Source organism: Canis lupus, chromosome 34 (assembly GCF_003254725.2).
Source record: "Canis lupus dingo isolate Sandy chromosome 34, ASM325472v2, whole genome shotgun sequence".
Lineage (NCBI taxonomy): Eukaryota > Metazoa > Chordata > Mammalia > Carnivora > Canidae > Canis > Canis lupus.
Window position 1 is genome coordinate 8,263,943 of NC_064276.1, and position 21,752 is coordinate 8,285,694.

The 21,752-nt window shown below is 44.7% G+C and overlaps 1 protein-coding gene across 1 annotated transcript in view; it reads right to left on the reverse strand.

Moving 5' to 3' along the window:
- The window catches only part of ADAMTS16 (ADAM metallopeptidase with thrombospondin type 1 motif 16), a 149,616-nt gene that overhangs the window by 89,789 nt on the left and 38,075 nt on the right, over positions 1-21,752 (reverse strand). The window contains exons 5-9 of the mRNA XM_049105653.1: positions 20,682-20,881; positions 19,286-19,369; positions 16,762-16,921; positions 15,026-15,131; positions 7,317-7,454 (exon numbers count right to left, since the gene is read on the reverse strand). Coding sequence (XP_048961610.1) covers positions 7,317-7,454; positions 15,026-15,131; positions 16,762-16,921; positions 19,286-19,369; positions 20,682-20,881 — 688 coding nt within the window. The remainder of the gene's footprint in view (positions 1-7,316; positions 7,455-15,025; positions 15,132-16,761; positions 16,922-19,285; positions 19,370-20,681; positions 20,882-21,752) is intronic.

A 21,752-nucleotide genomic window follows, 5' to 3' on the forward strand; every position in this document is an offset into this window, starting at 1 on the left:
TATCCACATGAACAAAACGTGTTTTGACTCTGTTGCATGCCGCAGACAGAAGTCAGTGGCCTACATGTGATAAGCCAAACCATAATGCTTGTATATCATGTGGGAGAATATATTTGTGACTCTGGGTAAGCAGAGCTTTTTTATTCCAGCAACCCACAAAAAATACTAACCCTAAAGGAAATGTATGGATTAATTTGGACTCTGTTGCAAAAAGAGGGATGCCCGGGTGGCTCAGTGGTTAAGTGTCTGCCTTTAGCTCAGGTTGTGATGCTGGGGTCCTGGGATTGAGTCCTTCATCGGTCTCCCTGCAGGGAGCCTGCTTCTCCCTCTGCCTGTGTCTCTGCCTTTCATGAATAAATAAATGAAATCTTTTAAGAAAACCTGTTAACCAAAAGTCACCATTAAATGAGTAAATACCAAGTCATAGAGTGACAGAAGATACTTACCTAATACATATTTTCCATAATGGACAACGTGTTCAGAATGTATAATGTGCTCCCATCAAGAGACAAGAAAAAATAAAGGAACTTAATTCACAAGAGATTTGAGCAGGCACTTCACAAAAGATTATTCAAATGACCATTAAACATGTAAAAAGATATTCATTCTCTTTAGTGACCACTTTGCTCTGCCACTTATACACAAGCAAAATGGCTAAAATGGAAAAGACCAACAAGACCAAGTGTTGGCAAGGGTTCAGGGCCATGTGAACACTCATAACTGTGGACATGTGACTTTGCACAACCCTGTAGGGAAGTTGTTGGGTGTTGTCTCCTAACACTGCAGACTGCATATTTACAACCCTAAAGTTCCAGTCCTACATATGATCATATATATACACACACACATAGACACACATATACGTATACATAATATTAAATTTTATTTATATATTTTATATATACATATATACATATGTATATATAATATTAAATTTTATTATTAAATAAATTTTTGTTCAATTATTATTATAAATAATATTAAATAATGCTATTTTTTATGCAGCAACAAGGATGAATCTCATAATCATGATGTTTAGCCAAAGACTCCAGATACAGAGTAGTAGGTAACTCATGATTCCGTTCATAGAAAGTTCAGAAACAGGCAAAACTAACCTATGGTGTCCTGCATTAGTAGAATGGTCATCTCTGGGGAGGAGGGAAATGATGATGAGAGTAAGCACCCCAGAGGGTGATCACTGTGCTCTGTAACTTTTTATACAGGTTGGTTAACACATCTATCACCTCACATACTTGGATTTGTGACTGTTGTATCATGAGAACTTTTTTTTTAAGTAGGCTCCACACTTGGTATGGAGCCCAATGTGAGGCTCAAACTCATGACCCTGTGATCAAGACCTGAGCTGAGATGAAAAGTTGGACACTTAACTGACTGAACCACCCAGGCGCTCCAAGAGAACTTTTAAGATCTACTCTCCTAGCAGCTTTCAAACATAGAATACAGGGCTGTTCACCAGTCACCATGCTGTGCATGAGAGCCCCCAGAACCCATTCATCTTAGAACTGCTGGTTCTTCTGGGAAGAAGTTACACTACAACGCACTATGTGAGTTCATTCACTGAGCTGCACCCTTAAATTTTGTGCTTTTCTGCAGATCTTTTTAATCACCACAAAAATAATGTTAATAAAAAACAAGGCAAGGTCAAAGGTACCAGAGTGATATTTCAAAATCCTTTTCCTGCTCTAACTGACCAGCCATAACATGTGAGAGAGCTTGAGAGATCTGACAGTTGTCTCCCCTCCTTGCCCAAGTCAGGAACAGGGGCCCTCGGAACAGATTATGTGACTTGCCAACGTCAAGGCCTTCCCAGACATGAATGATAGAGACACGATCAGCATGTCAGCTCTGATTTCGTGGGCTGCTCTTTCCACCACAGGGCAGAGCCCGTTCTCCAATCTCACTGCGGAAACCACGGACAGCTGTGGCTTGGTTTTTCTCATGATGAACACTGTACAGCAGGGCAAGATATGAAGTGAAATGTGTTCTTTCCATTACACCCCAAAACATGCTTAATGGGCTCTTGGGTCAAATCAAATTTTCTCATTGACAAAGGTGGTATGGGGCACGGCAGGGGATCCACGCACCCCTCAAGCTCCTGGTTGCCAGCGAGGGCCCTTTACCCCATGGACTGAAAATAGGATCATGGGGTCAGAGGGGAGGCATGTTCACTAATGTGTAGTACATGATTCAAATTTTTAAAAAGTAAATTGAAGATGAGTCCCTGCTGTTAATGTTATTGCTTTAAAATAATGAGCTAAAATTTCCCTCGTCCTCGGCCTCCTGGACACAGACATGAGTAAAGAGATGAGGTCTGTGTCTGTTCCTAGGAAATGACACATGACTTCACTGACTAGGTTGATGAATTTACTCCAAACATGTATCTATCCTTCTTGACTACCAACTGTGGAGAAAGTTGTGCTGACAACTTTGGACCAGTTGACTTCCTTTTTTTTTTTTTTTTTCTATATTTTTCTTCCACGTACCAAATGCTAATAAAGGAAAGTGGACTCATCTTTAAAAGTTAGCCACTTATCCTTACTCATTGTTGGGATCATATCCAAAGAGCCACCTAATTGGTAGAGAACATAACGGGATTGTGATTACTTGGAAAGCAGGAAGTCAGCAAACATGTCAAAGAAGATAGTCTCTGATTCATTAAACCAATGAGACATCACTGCTAACACAGTGTAGACATGTCCGATTCACGACTGGTCATCCCAAGAAAAAGAAAGCTTGAGTGAATTTGACAACAGGAGGCTCTCTTGGAAAATTTACTCTTTCAAGAAAACAAATTTGAGCATGTATAATCCTGCATATCTGTTTATAATCATGTGGCCCAGCAAAATTGGCAAAGTTCTTGAAAATAAAAGTTTATTACTGAATCGCCACACAAGGGTTTTACGGACTGACACAAAAACAAATGAGCACACTTGAGCAGACATCGAACCGTCCTGGGATCCCAGAGCAAACATGTCTTTGAACCACACTCTTGGCAACCCCTGCTGGGACTACAGTCTGATTTGAAGATCACAGCCCATATCTAATGTCATCAAAACAAGTGTTCTCTAAGCATATAACTATTCTCTTTCCATGAGTTCTCCTATAGTTCTTGGCAGCTTAAAAACCTTATCTGGATTCTTTCATGATGCTGATTCTAACTGTACACCCAAATCTCGCATCCTGTGCTTTCCAGGCTGTCTGGGTACATTTCAAAAAAATTAATAGTGATTCTTTTCATCAAAACCACAGAGATGAAAAAGCTGTCAAAATTTTGAAAAATAATCTAGAAAAGTATAGAAAGGATCTGTGATATAGAAAACGCCAATGGGAACTTATATTTATGCTCTTTTTTTTATTACAGAAAGCAGAATTCTTCACTCACGTGCGTGTGTGTGTGCGTGCACACACACACACACACACTAAACAAATCTGAACAGCTGCAAGAATCAGCTACAAACAACGCTAACAATGACCAACTTGACTCCATAAGAACCCAGCACAGGGTACAGCAAATGTTGAAAGGACCTGGATGTGTCATGTCACTTGTAGAATGATGCTAACACTGTCTTTTCTGGTAATAGAAGTAATAGAAAAACAATCAAGCCTATGTTACTAGAATAAAGATTTATATTACCAAGAGACAGATATTACCCACAAAACTCTCACTCTTCTTGGGAGGCATAAAATATGGAAGACAGCCATCTTTCCCTTAGGCGGTAAAATATCTTGACTGATGTGAAGTCTCATCATAAGAACACGAGGGAAGACCTCAGAAGGTTCAGAAGACTTGCTACAAGGTCATCTGGAGGACTGAGGGGACAGGCAGCGAGGAAGGGAAACAAGCCCCGGGCTTGAGGCTCCACGTGGGTGCAGGGAGTGGTCTGTGATAATGAACAAACGGGCGTATAACCAACAGAAATACCCACATGACCCCGTCCCGAGGTGTTCTAGAGACAAGACAATGTAATTTGTGCAACAGAAAAAAAAGGGAAGGAGAGGTTTTATTGAAAAAATAATAAAGAAAGAGAAAAAGGGAAGGAGAAAATAAAGAAAACCTAAAACCCAAGGTGAGGAGCTCAGTAGAGGCCAGTGGAAGCCTGAATGGCGTCTATAGGGTACAGTAGGAGTGGGATACTTTTGCCACTAATTCCTAGCTTGGAAGAACTAGTTCTGGGCTTTTACTGTAGGAACGTGCACCGGTTGCACTTGGAAGGTAGATATCTGGCAGCTAAGCTGGTGGCTCCTGGGAGTTGCCAATCTGTTTCTCCTCCTCCAGTTCTGGTCCAGCCAGCATGGGTCATGCACCCTGGGGCCCCACCTCCACTCCATGTTCCCTATTCAGTGGCTGGCATCATGTTGGGGCAAAAACAGGAGAGGTAGAGGCATATGTCCTGGTGTCTGGGACTGGCCCAGGATGGACTCCCCCTAGCGTGGGCTCCAGAGGAGGGTAGAAGGGGGGAGCCATCAGGCAACGTGGGTTAGTGTGCCCACCGTAACCACTGAGGTATTTTCTACCAATGTTTTTATTTTGTGTGACTATTAGTACTTACAAGCACTCACTCTATGACATATAATTTGTTACAAGTATGTGAAATATATTTTATATAGCAGATGCATAAAGAGTATTCTGTAAATATAAAGGATGTGTATAAAATATATAGAGACGTCTATCACTGCAGGCACTTGGATAGACCTATAGTTCTGTATATATATAGACACAGTTTCATTTCTTTTAAAGAATTCTGTGCTGGCAAAAGCCTCACTTTCCTTGAAATGTTGGTATTTGCCCTATTTTGTGTTACTGTGAATAGATTTGATCTCCTTTCTTGCTTTGCTTCCTAGAAAGACTTCTGCCCAATTTCAAGCTTCAAAATCACAGCCAGGGATCCCTGGGTGGCGCAGCGGTTTGGCGCCTGCCTTTGGTCCAGGGCGTGATCCTGGAGACCCGGGATCGAATCCCACGTCGGGCTCCCGGTGCATGGAGTCTGCTTCTCCCTCAGCCTGTGTCTCTGCCTCTCTCGCTCTCTCTCTCTGTGTGACTATCATAAATAAATAAAAATTAAAAAAAACCAAAACAAAAACAAAATCACAGCCAAAGTCTGTATTTTAAGATTGATATAATTGTTTTTTTCTGTTTTTCATTTTTTATTTTCATTTGCTCTTCCTGTTCATCTGTCAATTCTAATTTTGTTTAAGATTTTATTTATTTATTCATGAGAGACACAGAGAGAGAGGCAGAGATACAGGCGAAGGGAGAAGTAGGTTCCATGCAGGGAGCCTGATGTAGGACTCAATCTTAGGACCCCAGGATCACAACCTGAGCCGAAAGCAGACGTTCAACCACTGAGCCATCCAGGTGTCCCCACCCCTACTTTTTTTTAAGAGAGAGAGTGTGCATGAGTGCAGACGGGCACGGGGAGAGAGAGAAGCCCAAGCAGGCTCCACATCCAGTGCAGAGCCCAATATGGGGCTCAATCCCTGAGATCATGACCTGAGCCAAAATCAAGAGTCAGATGCTTAACTGACTGAGCCACCCAGGTGCCCCTAAAGACTTTTTTGTATGTTTTCTTGTCATAATCTGCTCCAAGTTCTTAAAGTAAGGTGATTTGGTTTGTTAGCTTTGTCCAAGCACATATCACCGACACAAGAGTGCTAACTCTCAAACCTTCCTTGATGAATCTCAGAAATGTGAACCCATTTAATGGAGAACTAACCGCGGCGGCCCCTTTCCTGCCAGCACTGACGCATTTGGGGAATAAGGAAGCACATGCTTTGTGTCTCCTTGACAGGAATCAGTGGATTATTGAGAGTCGGCATGTTCGTCAGAGAGGGAGCATAAGCCTTCTGTGTGTCTGGCAAACTACATTTCTGTACAACAAATACACATGTCCTCCCTGCTGAGCAAAAGCAGGTCTCCTTGCCAGGGCCAGGGCAACAGTAATGTTCCCGAAATGACATAGGTGGAAAGGGGTGTGTCTGCCACGAGGAACAGAATCTTGGGACCGCAGTGGGTTGCAGGTGCCACTGCTGGGGCCCCAGAGAACCCACTCAGAAGGGACGAGAAGGAGGGAATGCTGGGAGCCTAAGCTGCTTCTCAGAGGAGGTCACCTTCCCAGAGTTAAAAGCTACTTTCCACATGAAGGAAGACAGTCTCCCATCTTTTTCAAATTCAAACAAGTCAGTGTGTTAAGATAACAAAAGTAGAGGCTCTGATTTCAACAGAAGTGCTGTTGCTGGGCTGTTTGCATCCAGGCTTCCTGGGAGCAGAGGGGGAGAGGCCGGGGCCAGGGGCCGGGGCCAGGATGCCCACACCGAAATCTGGGTTCCGTTTCCCCCGTGGCAGGAGTTGGGGCCAACGATGGGCACACGTGGGCCTCTGTCTCTCCCCTCGGAGCACAGGGGCAGACGACATTCTGACCCAGCCCCTTGCAATGTGGGCCGTCAGCTGCGTCCTTGCTGCCAGGAACACAGCCCTGTCCTGCACGCCCTCCTCGGCCCCCTCCTGCCCTGGGAACTGCTGGCTGCTGTGCACAACTAACTCCTATAAGAAGCAGCAGCTGCAGGATGGGAGGACCCCGTGCAGCAGACTTGTTGACCTGTGTAGGAAGATGGTGCGAGTCAGAAATAAGGCTCGAGCCTTAAGCTGAAAACAAACTCCAAACTCAACGTCCTGGAGATTTGGGGGACAATCAGTCTTACTAGCAGATCTAAGGCTGCTCCTTAAAGTCCCTTCTTTCTCTAAAAGGTTTAAAATCTCCTGACTATCTTTTTCAGGAGGTCAAAGTATTGACTATGCTTGTGCTATAATAAAAGTTTCCAAAAATAATTATTAAAATTGTGAGATTTTAGAAACAGGCTAAGGTTTCTTCTTCTAATAAGAAATGCAGTTTGTGGAAAAGCAACCCCCACCCAAAAAAAATCCCCAAAAGTTACATGTGCTGTTTTCCCACTCTGTGCATGGCAGGTCTTCCAATCCATGAATAAAAAATGTTTAGTTACGGAAGTGAGAATTTAAAACAACTCAGCATTAGTGACAAATACTTTGATTTGGTAAGTATCTTGGGTTTCCTTTGAGTCTAAAGGTCAAATGATGTTGGCTCAAGCCTGCAGGACTTGGCGCTCAAAGGAAATGTTTGGCAAACTTCTTGGCCAAGTGAATGTCTCAAGACACCTTCGAATGGGAACCATCTTGGGAAGTCACAGCCACGCCTGGGCTGCTTGGATAGAATCAGGCTGATCAGGGAGGGATCTATAAGGGCGCTAAGGGACATACAACCAGCTCCAGGAGTTCATACCTTAGAAATTTGTGCAGGTACTGGCGGCTGCAGGGTGACCAGGAGAAGACCCCGTTGCGTCCTGCCAATGTAGGGGACATGATGTTGCCCTCAGACTTTTTGCACATGTTCCCTTCTCCATCATGGACCATGCCGAAGCTACGAGAGAAAGAAATGATTCTTTCAAAACAAAGAACAGCATCAATGACCTAATATATTCTAGCAAACACACATGCCAATGCTGTGGACGCCTCCCTTCTGTGTGCCAGACAGGCAGAAATAAAATGTCTGTACAGCCAAATGGTGGACAGTAGAGCTACCATTTGGTCAGTTGTTTGAAAGAGCATACCAACAGAAAATGGAGCACACGTCCAGATGTCTGCTAAAGACAGATGTTCTAATTATTTTTTAAAAAACTTTCAAGTGGGGTGTGGAGGGCAGGTCACTTGATCTTGATAATGCTGACAGTGTTCTATAGTGCTTCATCTCTCTACACTCTTTTCTGCTCACCAGGAATTTTTAGAACTTCCAGGTGTTTGTCAGAAACACAAATGTGGGTTCCCCAGGTGACTTGGATGCCTCCTATAACTGGAGAGCTGACTTCCTCTTGCAGGTCCCCTGCGATGCTGACACTTTGTCCCTAATCCCGCCAGGGGCTACTCCACCTCACGCCAGGTCTGCACTGCTGGGACGGTCACAGCTGGACCACATTCCTTGCGTCCCTTTGGAAGAAGTAGCTCCATGGGGTGTTCTGGCTGCCTTTATGTGCGGGAATTGCTTAAAGGTACACCTGTTGCTCCTCCCTAAAAATCAGACCATCTGGGACTCAAGCTACATTGGCTCTTAGAGTCCTTAACAGGATCCTTTACAGATGGGCCAATTCCACAATGTCAACTGGCACCCCCTCACAGTCACTTGAGAAAGCTCTAGCCCTATGCCTATAAGAATGCCATTCACTAAGTCATTACATCTCTCCACCAAATCAGCTTCTTCTTAACTGCCTAGAGCTTTGGCCTGTAGGGGTGTCTCAGGTTGCCATCTTCATCTACCCTAGAAAAGCACAACTAACTGCCTCAGGGAGAAAGCCTGGGGGATTTGAGAGCTCTATTTGACCCTGAAGACTTCCCATTAGGGCAAATATATTCTTAGAGAGTCGAGTCATTGCTGGCCATTAATGTCTGTCTAGTACCTGCCAAATCACTGTATGGATTCTTAGATAATGGGGTTCCACATGAGTGGGGTACAGGGCAAAGGGGAAGGCCAGGGGCAAAGCAATGAAGGGCAAGATGGCTACTGGGCTTGAGGACATTCTTCCACCAAGAATCCCATGACAAGAGGAAGCAGGGACAGAAGACTCTAAGCACCAGGGAAACGGGCTCCAACAGTGGGCCAGGGAATCTGCACTTGCTACTGAGGCTAAAGACACAGTTTCCCACTTAATGGCTTGCTAATAGAGATTTAATAGTATCAGCAAAAATAACAGCTAACACTTGTAAGCACTCACTAGTTTTCAAGCCGGATATTAACCACATTATTTGTATTTTCTAACTTGAACCTCCTGAAAAAGCCTATAAAGTACATAGAATATCGTGCCACCAAGAATGAGGACTGGAGGGGCCCGTGCCCACCATCTCAGAGTCAGAACTGGGACCTGACACTCCGGACAACAGAGCCCAGGCAGGACCCGGGCAAGAGCGTAACACGAGCACGATTGAAGGGCGTATCCAAGGAAATTTGGCGTGCAACATTGTTGAATTTCTGCAAAATTCCTGCTCAGTACCAAGGGTGATGCAGATGGAGTCATTTCAGCCTCCACCCATCCTCTGAAGTTCTATTAAAAGCAATCAATCAAGGCCAGGGTAACCATATAGCAGAGGAAATGTGTCATGGCTACGAAAGGGATTCAGCCTGTAATCACATATGGGTGGCTGCCTTGGGGAGGAAGTTAGGAAAACGAATGACCAGGGTACCCTCTTTTAGGTGGCCCTTGACCTATGAAGATGTGGTTTGGGGTACCCGAGATAAATTTGCTACCACTCTGCCTACATTTCTAAGGAAATGAGAGCCACAACAGCCCTGGTCCGGCGACATGTGGGTCTTAAACTTTTCAATCTAAGGTATTTTCAATGATTCTTTTTAGAATTGATTCTCAAACTCTGCTGTGTGTCAAAATACCTGAGAAATGCAGCACATAGTGTAGCACCTCAGAGCCCTTCCTGGTAGATTTTTTTATTTAGTAGCAGCTTGGGAGTTAGGCTCTGGTATTTGGGTGTATTCTAATGCAGTAAAGTAATCCCGATGATGCCCACCCAAATCTCAGCATGACTACTGACACAAAGACAACTTTGTGAGTTGTCTTTCCAAGAAGTACGATGCCCATATATTGTACTGTGATGGATGCCAGTACATTAGCATGAAAAGTACCACACAGTGATCACATTTGATAGCAACATTAATAAAGTCATGGAAGGATGAACAGAACATATTTTGAAGATAAGGCTGGTATTTTGGCAACCAAGAAATATAATAACTATTCAAGTTATTCATACCATTTTCTTTGCTTCCGTGAACCATAGTATTTCATTCAAAGTTTTTATCACCCCATATGTTGTAACAGTATATACTGTTTTCTTTCCCATCTACTAGCTTTTAAGTTTCTAGAGGACAGAGGTTCTTCTTATCCATGCTCAGCCCCAGGCCAGTACACTCACTAGCCCAAAACAGGTTCTCCACTGATGTTTGTTGCATAAATAAGACCAACCTTTCAGCTATAACGCCCACTCAAATACCCAAGTGTAAACATAATTTCAGATTAAACTGGACTTGAGAATTATATTCAGAGTGCAATGCTTTTAATGTCTCTACAGTATGTTTTGAGTGATTCCATTGCAGCAGCAAATATTCCCTTATTACTAATGAGTTACCTGAAATGATGAATGGCCACATCTTGTTAGAGGTTGTATCAACTATCTCAGACTATTCAGACAGCAGTAGTTAAGGAAACAAGAAACTCTTTGAAGTAAACATGTCATCCGGATGGTTAAATCACACCCTTGGTGCCATGACACTGCCGTAAGTGGACCTAGGTATCAGAGCTCTGATGTGGACTTTCCAAGAAGCACACCCCCTCAACTCCCACCCTTGAGAGGGAAGAAGCTGATGTGGACACAGCATCAGGCAGGTCTCGGGGGTTGGGGCAGGTCAAGCAACCAAAAAAGGGGAGGCTGAGCAGCTGGGGGCCTCGATCAGGGTCTTACCTCTGTCATTCACAAGCAATTGGATTTGAGGCAATTTACTTAAGTCACCAGGCCTCATTTTCCTTATCTATATAATAAAACCTTGCTCTAAAATTGCACAGAAGACCTGGCACTATGCATATTGCAAAGGAAAATCCTTAACTTCTATCCATTTCCTGATTCAAATGTGATCTTGCTCATTTTACTCACTACCCACATGTTACTTGTATACATACGTATGGTGTGCGTGTGTGTGTGTGTGTGTGTGTGTGCAGCCAAAAGTCAATAGGTGTCAAATACTTTTTGGATTCAGGAACAAAAAGTCTTAGGAGGTACAAAAAATAAAATTTGTAAGGAATGACCCACAACCTGCTGGGCTCCCTAGAGGGCAATCTTACAATCTCTGGCCAGAAGATCTTTATGATATTCTATAAGCCTTCAGAATCACTGGTGCCTCCCTGACCCAGCTATAGGGACTCAGGTTGAGTCAGGTTGATGACGCAGCACAGCCACAACTCGGGGAGGTTTACACCTCACCATCAAATGTGTGAAAGGGCATCTAACCTCACCAGCCAAGCCTGCTTGAGCTAACTGTATTAGGAAGCCAATTCTGCTTCTTTCGGGACTTCCCTGGTCCTCCCTTATGTGGCCTCTTGCAATGCCTACAGCCTGCATGGCCCGATCTTTGCACACCATATCTATTTTGTCTTTCTGTTAAGACTCTTGGAGGGGGTGAATCACTAGTCTTTTCATAGAACCCCACACAATGTTTTGCTGGCAGGATGGAAATTGTACCCAGTGAATGGGGTCAATATATGCGGGAGAAGACAGGTGGCAGAATGATGGGTCCTGAATACTCCTAAGCACAGCAAATATGTTTTAATATTGTCTTGATAGTCTGAAACGATAATGCAAGTTAAGCATTTAAGCCTGTGTTGTATGCTATGAATGCTCAGCTCAACCAATACACTTTAAATTGCTCTTGCAAACACATGCAGAGGATCTCAGACTCTCTTGGTTTTGCAGATGGAAGCCTAGGCAAGAGAAGAAAAGGCAACACGCACTGCTGGCTGCCGAGCTGCAGGAGAACCATGTGGATCCAGAATCCCAGGCTTAAGGTCCTACTCCTCGATTGCATGACTTCCTTAGTACACAGGGATTTCCAAATGGACTCATGCCATTCAGGTGACTTGTCCTCCAAAACCTGTAGCTCTGAGCTCAATGTGTCTATGCTGATTTTCAACAACTGCGTCTAGCAACCTGCACATCCTATGCAAAGTGATTGAACATGCCAGGATGCTTATGCTACACCACTGGTTTAGGAACGATCCCGACTCAATCCCGCATCCTAAAGGAGAACACACATCCTCACTGCTGGCTCCATCTCCCTTCCTTTCCCAACACAAATCCAAACACTGGTTCTTAGCGATTCCCTATGGAAGTCAGATTTCTTAGTGAAACCACAAGATGCCCTGACATGAAAATAACTGGACTTAGTAGAAGAAATTGGCTGGACATCCACAGAGATCTTTCTTTGAGTCAAAGGTTAGAAAACCTCTGGCTGAAAAGCCTGGAGTAAAAGTACACCTCCAACTTCAGTAATATCCTCTGAATGTAAACAAACCTGAAGAAGTAAAATTAACCTGTAAGACAGGATGTTTTATAAAGTCCTAACAGATGTAAGATTACTTATTAATCCTTAAGGTGCAGAACTCAAAAAATAGACTCCCCTTGGAGTTCGTTGACAGACATGCTGTTGATGTTATGATGCTTGATCCAAGCACCAAAGCTACAACTCTTCTGCAAGAAGTGATACTTATTAAATAAATGAACTGGATAGGTGTGTTCATTTTCAATTCAATGCAACAAAAACCCATGGGGTTAGATCACTGAGTCTTGCATGTTTCTCCCATTTGATATAGTTGTCATGGCAAATGACTCCGTTCATCCATCTACTCTTCCCTGACTCACTCTGTCTGTTCCATTCATTCACATTTGCTGAACGCTTGGCATAGTCTACCCGCCAGACTGGTGGAGCAGAGACAGGAGTGTCCCCAGTGGTATCCCTGGCTTGAGCTGCATGTGAAATCGCTCTGCAAATCTCACAAAAAGTGTTCCACGAACAGCAGGTGATACTATTAGTACTGCCGTTATTACTAGTAGTACTATTGTCACTCATTTCGCCATTTGGCACATGCAACTCATTTGCACATCTCCTACAAGAACTTCCTATTTCCTCAATATGATTGGAAGTGACTTCATTGGCGAAATGAAATGGTCAGAGTTCCCAGTTCCTGTCTCTTGCATCCTGTCTTCTAAATGTCAGGTGAGCTCAAGAAGGACCTGATAATTTTCTGGACATTAAGTCTAGAGGAGAGGGGGTGGGGGAACTCCCCTTCATCCAAACTACAGCCCATTTCCTTGCTCTCCACCCATCATCCCACTTGCAATAAAAACACTTTCATCTTGAGGTGCCTCGGTGGCTCAGTGGTTGAGCGTCTGCCTTTGGCTCAGGTCATGGTCTTGGGATCGAGTCCAGCATTGGGCTCCCCGCAGGGAGCCTGCTTGTCCCTCTGCCGGTGTCTCTACTTCTCTCTCTGTGTCTCTCATGAATAAATAAATAAAATATTTTTAAAAACCCAAAAAACAAAATACACATTTATCTTGTTTGGAAGAAAGAGTTTCTCCATCTAGATCCAGTCCTGGTGATGAAAAGGAATATTAATTGACTGCTTTGAAAAAAATAAAAAAAAGACACTGATTCTTGCTGACACTGAAGACCAGTCTCCGATGGATTCAGTTTAACTTTGGTTAGACCTGCCACCTGCAGCTGTGTGCATGGCCAGTCCTGCGCTTCATCTGCTCCCTTAATACTGAGCGGCTCAGCCTTTGTGACTTAAACATTTCTTACCTGGATTGTTTAATTAGATTCAGGTATGGTTCAGGGGACAGCAGGAGCCTCGTGTCGTTAACTTAATGAGAGTTTTTGAAGTTTTAACTCTAGCAGCCTATTAGAAATACAATTATGATTTAACTGGAAGCTTCATAAAGTATAGGGGAAATTTTCTAGGCACTGAAAAAGTCAATCATTACCTCTAATGATGAAAGGATCAGAAGCAGAGTATAAGCTTCATTTTCAGGTCATCAGTTCACACAGTCAAGGCCTCCATGGGATTGCACTACAGGCAGGTGCGCATATATGCACAGAAGCACACAGACATGTGTGCGTGTACCCACAGATGTTGTGAACAGGTACAGAGAACAGGCATAGCCTCAGTCCATTTATACCCGGGGATGGAGAGGTCGGTTCTGCAAAAACTGAATCATGAACACTGCCTTTTGCAGATTTTGTGATTTGTAAGTAAAATCAGGGTGAAAGTAAAAAGCAAAAAAGCCTGGTTGTGCATTTTCTGGAAGAAACTTCAAGCAGAACTGCAGTGTAGCAGGAAGACACCTGCGCTCCCACTGCTGGAGCTCACGCTGATTACACAAGTACAGGAAATAGCAGGTGAGCCTCTGGAAGGCAAAAGCTCTAACAGAGATGCCTTGACCCAAGGCAGCTTATAGAATGATTGGCCCAGGAAATCTCATTTAAGAATGATAGTTCCTGTAAGTAATTGACAGAAAGTTTTAATTCTATAGAAACGAATGTAAAATTTTCATGTTAAAGATGCCACCAATGACAGGCCACCTGTCGCTGAGCCCTGCCAGTCCAGCGCTGACATCAACCTGTGCCAAATCCAGGCCCAGTGCACCCTGACTTCCTCCATTTCGAAACTGACCATGCTGGGCATATGGAAATTTGGGCAGCAGACCAGTTCCTACCAGGCCCAGCCTCTCGTCTAACCTGCATTCCCCAAACTCTGCTTGGCACATCGGTCAAAAAATATGTGCCTAGAAATTATATGCAAAACTCCAGGGTAACTGGTTGACAACAGGAGGCCTCCTTGTCACTGTCGTCCCCCATAGGAACTAACCATGGAATGAGGTCAGCACACAGGATCAAAGTGCAAAACAGGACAAAAGAGCAGAGGCTGAGACAACTGAGTGCAATTGTACACGCATGTGTGAGCCGGGAAGTGAAGGGAGAGCAGAGGGCAGAGAGTGTAAATGTGGGAATCTCCATGGCTTTAGACTATGCATGGTTGGGCACTAAAATAAAAACATAAGAAGGGGAGCCCTGGGTGGCTCAGTTGGTTAAGTATCTGATTCCTGACCTCAGCTCAGGTCTTGATCTCATGGTTGTGAGTTCAATCCCCATGTTGGGCTCTATAATGGGCATGTAGCCTGTTTTAAAAAAAAATAAAAATCAACCAACCAACCAAACAAAAACATAAGAAGTACTTAAAGGATCCATGTCCTACTTGTTGGTGACATTCTCCTTGGATAAATGGGATGCCTCTTACAGACTTGACCTAATAAATCAGTATTTCTATGGCAATCATCCAGTAGGGAAAGCACCCCAGAATCCACCCTCCCATGGAGTGCACTCACTTGTGTCCAGACTCGTGGGCAATGGTGAAGGCCAGTCCAAGACCTGTATCTTCATTAATCGTGCAGCTGCGATATTTACTACACATTCCACTTATGGGCGCAAATCCTACAGGGCACAGAGACCAAAAGAATATACAGCAGTGTTGTTGCAATAAAATGAAGATGGTGTATTATATATGCCTGTTTATCCTCCATCCTTTAGAGAGGTGTGTTTCTTAGCTTCACCTAGTGAAATCTGAATGGAAACTATCAGACAAGCACATAAAGGGCTCTTTGCAACATGAGTGAAGGGGATCTGCTCTCCACATGGAAAAAAAATCATGGCTCTATATGGTGCTCACGTCACAGGCTATAATTGGAGCAAAGCAAAAGAAGGGGATTCACTGTAGATGGAGGAGAATTTCTGCCTTTTTAAATAAATATCTGTGGGGATGCCAGGGTGGCTCAGTGGTTGAGCGTCTGCCTTTGGCTCAGGGTGTGATCCCAGAGTCCTGGGATCGAGTCCCATATCAAGTTCCCCACAGGGGGCCTGCTTTTCCTTCTGCCTGCATTTCTGCCTCTCTCTATCTTTCTCTCGTGAATAAATACATAAAATCTTAAAAAAAAATCTGTGTTCTCAAAAGTCTGAATAAGAAAGTACCATAGAAAATGAGTGCATCAGGAGGTCCCCAAGACCAGCCCAGGTCCAAAGACTCGCCAGGGGGTTTCACAGGACTCGGCCTTTGTCATACTCACAGGTATAGTTTCATACAGATACCAAACGATGCAGAAGAACAAAATTAGCAAAGGGAAGGAGTGCATGGGAAAAGGTCTAGAGGAAACCATGCAAGAGTTTCCAGAGCGTCTCCCAGTGGATCCACACAGGATGCACCCAATTCCCCCAGAACCACGAGGCAGGCTCATTAGAGACCCAGGACCCAAGGATTTTATCCAGGGCTGATCACACAGCAGCCCTGCCTGGCCTGCACCCAAACTCCAGACTCCCAGAAGGAAGGCAGACGCTCTGTGTAAACTCCATTATCTGTGCAAGCGAGTGGTGTAGGCACAGTGAGCCAGCTCTTCAAGCAAGGTGCTGGGAAGCACCCCAGAGTCCTGGTTCTCAGAGGCAGGCCAGGGCTCGCCTTGTAAGCAGGTCTTTCCAGGAACAAGCAGTCACAATTAACCTCTGTTCAGCCGAGCTCTTTCTGTGTAACATCCCAGAAAGAAATGTAGGGTTAGAAAAAACATCCAGGAGAACCCTGGTCAATGGCACATTGTGCTTTACACTCTTTGGGAAAATATCAAAGTACTACCTCCAACACATACCCAGCCTCATAAACAGGTTAAAAAAATTGTTAAGATTGCAGCATTCAGCAAATGCTGCTGTCTAGCAAAGGGAAATCGGGAATGTAATATTGCTACATCTCTACAAACATTCATAAATGTTTCTGCCACAGAATGGGACACCCTTGAATCCCTTCACCCTGTTCTCACAAATGGGAGATGAAAAGAGAGAAACAGTTTCTTAAAGGAATTCTTGAATCTACGAGGGACTTTTCCTTGTGAAGTAATCACTTTGGGGGAGTAAATGCACACACTTATGCTTGGCGTGAAGTGCACACAGGGAAGCACATCTGTTCTGACAGCTGGATTCGGCAGCAGGTACCGCTGTGGATTGGCTACAGGGGGCGAACCCTCAACATCCCAGGCCCCTGAGAGTGCACAGTGCTCCTCAAAACTCTGAGGGAGGGTCTTACCCAAGGTGTCACAGGGCTCATTCTTCCAGGAACATATGTCCAGACCTGTCAGCAAGATGGCGTGGTCATGGCGGGTGCCGTCTTTGCCCATCAATCCCGACTGCCACTGGCAGAAGCTGCTTAACGTGTGGTCTGCGTGATGGCTTATCACGAGCCCCGGCTGCCAAGACAGACCAAGACCCCCACGACAACAGAGGGAAAACACATCACAAGGCAGCTGTTACTCCACTACTGTCATCAACTCAGATTTCAACTACATAGTGGATCTGGTCTATAAGGTAATATACCCATTTCATGGATTAAAATCCAAAGGAGGGTGTCTTATAAAAAAAAAACAGTACAGATTCAATGTAGACACTTCTGTTGTTTCTGTAGTTCTGTACAAATACAGCTGGTATGTATTTGGCTGACCCTGAATGTATTTTCAGTGCCCCAAGATGACAGCTGTGCATGAAAAGCCTGCATCAAAATCTTTGCGAAAGATTTGTAGACTTGGGATCCCTGGGTGGCGCAGCGGTTTAGCGCCTGCCTTTGGCCCAGGGCGCGATCCTGGAGACCCGGGATCGAATCCCACGTCAGGCTCCCGGTGCATGGAGCCTGCTTCTCCCTCTGCCTGTGTCTCTGCCTCTCCTTCTGCCTGTGTCTCTGCCTCTCTCTCTCTCTGTGTGACTATCATAAAAATAAATAAAAATTAAAAAAAAAGATTTGTAGACTTATATAAAGCAACAGAGTCATTTATATGTGACTTCGCAGGTGCATAAAAACACCTAGACTGCTGATTTCATAACCAAGCTGGGCAAGTGGGATTTCTATCTCTTAGGGTTTGTTATGACAGTGTTAAATGAAGTTGCTTTCCTACAAAAGCAACATGCTTATGGGAAGGGGCAGGTCAATCGGTAAAGGTCTACTTCTAGAAAACAGACTCGAGCCAGAAGGAACTGATGCAGGGTACGTTCCACCATATGCATATACACCAAGTTCTAACAGAGCAGCATGGAAACGTCAGAGTGAAAGGCCCCTATGGGGAATGCGGAATGGAGATGTTAGGGGGTAGGGGGTAGCAGGAACACCCACTAGGCAGCGGGGAGTTATGTGGATTTTGCTGCTAGCTTTGCCTGTGGCTTGGTCAGAGAGAGCCAGGCCAACCAGCTCGATCCAGGACAGCCTGAGCAAGGCATTCATGACTAAAGGTTGGGTTGAAATTTGTGCTTCTCGCTCACTGAATGTGTTTTCTCCTTTTGGTGCTTATTTTGTCTTTCCCGAGAGTCAAATGCACGTAAGTGAAAGGCCGTGCATCACCACTGGGACATGCCTCACATTCTTCAGCAGGTGATTTCCAGGAACACTGCATTAATCAAAGTTAACACAGGTGTACGATCAAAAGATAACCTCGCTTATTCTCTGCAGCTTGGAAGGATTCCAAGGTGAAAACAATTTAATACAAGGAATAATTAACCTGTCACCTGAGACGCCCTGCCAGTTCATCACCCCCCGCCCAGACACTCGCTCACACCAAGACAATGAAGTTGTATCTTTCTGACCGTCAGGCTAGAAATGGGCTTGTGCCCATGCAGGCCCCCACTCTGCCCAGAAAAAGAGCAACACGGCAGCCGCTCACCATCCGGAGGCATCTTAGATCTTATGGATGATCTTAGGTTTCATCTAAAAAAAAATTTTGTTTTATAAACCAGAGAACTATGGCTAACAGGGGACCCTGCTAGGATGTCAGCAAGGGTGGACTGGCCGCTGGGCTCGATCATCCCATGAGGAGCCAGTGATCAGCTCGGGGCTGAGCAGAAGAGAGAGTTCTGGATGGTTGAGGTGCCACCAAACGTTCCTATATGACCTCACTGTGAACCACAGTGCATGCCCGTGCATTTACACAGGGACACTGGAACGAGGCAAAGGAGATGCTTTTACAAACCATGGAGATCAAGAGCCAGCATAATTAGGTATTTGGATTCAACAAGAGAAATGCACTTGACATTTCAGTCTCTGTGAAAACACAATCCTGTGACTGAAGGTGGTAGGGGCTTATGCGGTCAGTCTCAGGAGTTACAGAGGAGGTGTACAGGTGACAGAGGACACAATGCCCCACAGTACAATTTCACTGCTGGCCAGAGGGTAGTTTTAGTGTTCTAGCAAAAAGCAGAAAGGGCTCAGTTCCACCTGGCAGCCCAAAAGCTCATGGTGGGGAGACAGTGGAAGACATGCTTTGCACTTTCTCTTCCCAATGTGGTTCCCATCCCCACACCGAAGGCAGCTCTTCTGTTCTGTGCTTTCACAGGCCTCCTAAGAGGGTCTTCCTTACTACCTCAGCACACGTGCAAAATCCAAATAATCGTGAACAGAACTGATAAAAAGCTCAATGCATCAGACACAAAATACTAAACACTTTAAGTTGCCAAGGGAGGGAAAGTCAAGAGTCCACAGAAGGATCACATCAAGGAAAATAAAGCCTCATGTTGCATTATTTATTTTTCTGGGAGAAAAGTAGCTGGTGGTTTCAGAGACAGATTATTACCTGTTCTTCCTCTAGAAGAATCAGACCTACAATTGCAATGTTGATGTTTCCTCCTATCGTTCCATCTTTGAACAAAGCAGACACCTGAAAAAGACAGGCAGTCCCTGTCAGTCCCCACACGTGGTGTCATTCCCTCTGTCCCCTGGGTCCTGCCAGTGATGGCGGGTGCCCGTGCTCTTGTGACACAGCCGTGTTAACTTTCTCATACTGCTGAACAGACAGGTATAGAAATACCTAGCAATCAGGGAGACCAAGTATTGCATCCTCATCGTTGGTGCCCCTGAATACCAAGCTGAAGTTTGGGGATGTGAGTTCTACCCCTTAGGAAACACCCCTGAAGCCTCTGAGTTGACAAGAGGTCTCATTTGAATATAACAGAATGTTACCCATAGTGATGACTTCACGGGCAAGCACTCTCCACACACTCTGGCAGCGGGACTTTAGGGAAGCTCCCAAGAGAAACACTCAGGAAAAAACCCAGACGATCCAAGAACGTGAAGGAAAAATGTGTGGAAAGAAGATGACCAAAGAAAGGTGCCCACGATGCTATGGCAGCAGATGTTGGTGGCTAACTGAAGTGGCACCTGGAGTGATGAGAGAGGGCCCCTCTGGTGCAGAATACTGGGAAAGCTTGACAAAATACAAGCGACATTGGCACAAACCAGAGCCCCTATGTCCTCACCCCCTGGACGCCCAGCGGCAAGCACCTCTATGGCACCAGCCCGTCAGCCCCCTGGGAGCTCACGTGGGGCGGGCTCCAGACATGATGCCATCAATAATACCCACGTTCAGGGGTCCTGGGGCGGAACGAAAAGTATGTCTTCAAAATATCGTCATCCCAACTATTTTTTAAGACACACTTAGGTGACCCAGGATCTTGTCCTCCCCTATCTCCATGTCACTTAGTGGGGCTTAGATGCTTCTCATCACTCCTCATCATCACAGCAGCTGCCAATCTGGGACTCAGGACATGTTGCCCAAGATGGCAGCCTACAGGGTTGTATGCTTCTCTGACATTATGGGTCAAATAATGGATATTCATTATTTAAACATTAATGGTCCTAAAGAGATGGGTACTTTTGTACAGCCACCTAAAATCACACATAATGATGGCAAGCAGATTTACTACACTACATCGTCGCAGCATCCTCTTGCAGGTTTCTGGTAGATGAAGACAGTGATCCACCCAAACCATGCCCCCAGCTCACAGAAAGGGTCAGACTGTTCACCCTCCAAGGGGTATTCTCTGGAGTTCTGAACACGGCTCTTTTGATTGGAACACAGTAAGAGTGACCGAGTCATCATGGATAAAACATTTCTTGCATATGAAACATCAATGCACACACCCCATTAGGGGGAATTACACACGTGGCTTCAACAGCAAGGACTTTCCTACCATGTTGAGTATGGTCAGCACGTAGGTGGTGATATTTTCGTGGCCGTGGTTCTGCATCATCTTTCTATCCACCACCACCAACGTCTCCACGTTGAGCTCTTCATTCCTATGGGACTTGAGAAGAGAGCGCTTACGCCGAAGACAAGATGCATATTCGTCAGGCAGGATGAAGAGATCCTCCTTGGGAGGCTTGGGCATGTCTACGGAGGGGATGTTCGAGAATAAACGAAAGCAAAAGTCGTCACTCAAAACCAGCGCTGGATTGTGACATTCGAACTGGAGATTCAAAATGAGCTTTCATATAACCTTTAACCTTTGTGATATGAAACTTGTATTAAAGTGGAGCTTTAAATGTAAATAAAGCTCATAAAACCTAGATGTCGTGGAACCCAACACTGTAACTATCTCTGTGTAAGTTTGTCTTGATTTAAAAGCAAAGAGGAGGACCCCTTAGCTCTCATGTTCCAGCCTCAGACGCACAATGTTCAAAGACATTGGGGTAAGGACTCGTGAGCAGGCCTCTGCAGAACGCTTTCTGACAACGTGGTGGAACCAAGTTACAGACCACAGCGCTACCTTGAATCATTTTCTTATTTGATCAATATTGATGGCCTGATTCTTTTTAAAGCTGATTCCCACTTCAGGATGCATAACTGGTTTGTCTATCATGTTTCAAATGGGTTACGACCATGAGGCGCAGATCCGCTTCCGGGCAGAGCTGAATTTCTTAGAAAGCACCATATTTATCTCAATTTAATTGCAAGACAAAATATACCCTGTCCTCTTGGAGTCATTTAAAAATACTTTTGGCATGTATAATCAGTAAGTTAACACTATGTTAAAGACAATTAGGTTTAGTGGATGCCTCTGAAAATCTTTTCATGTGAATGGATGCTTCAAATTACCCAAAGATTCAGGTGACACTAATTCAAAGTTACGTCGACTCTATTCATGGACTGTGCTGCCAAAAGATGCTGTTTTGTTTGAGTGGTACCCAGGTGCAGTGCATTTTTGTTTGCTAAAATACTCTCTAACCTAAATGAACCCAGTGGAGGCTAATAACAACTCTGG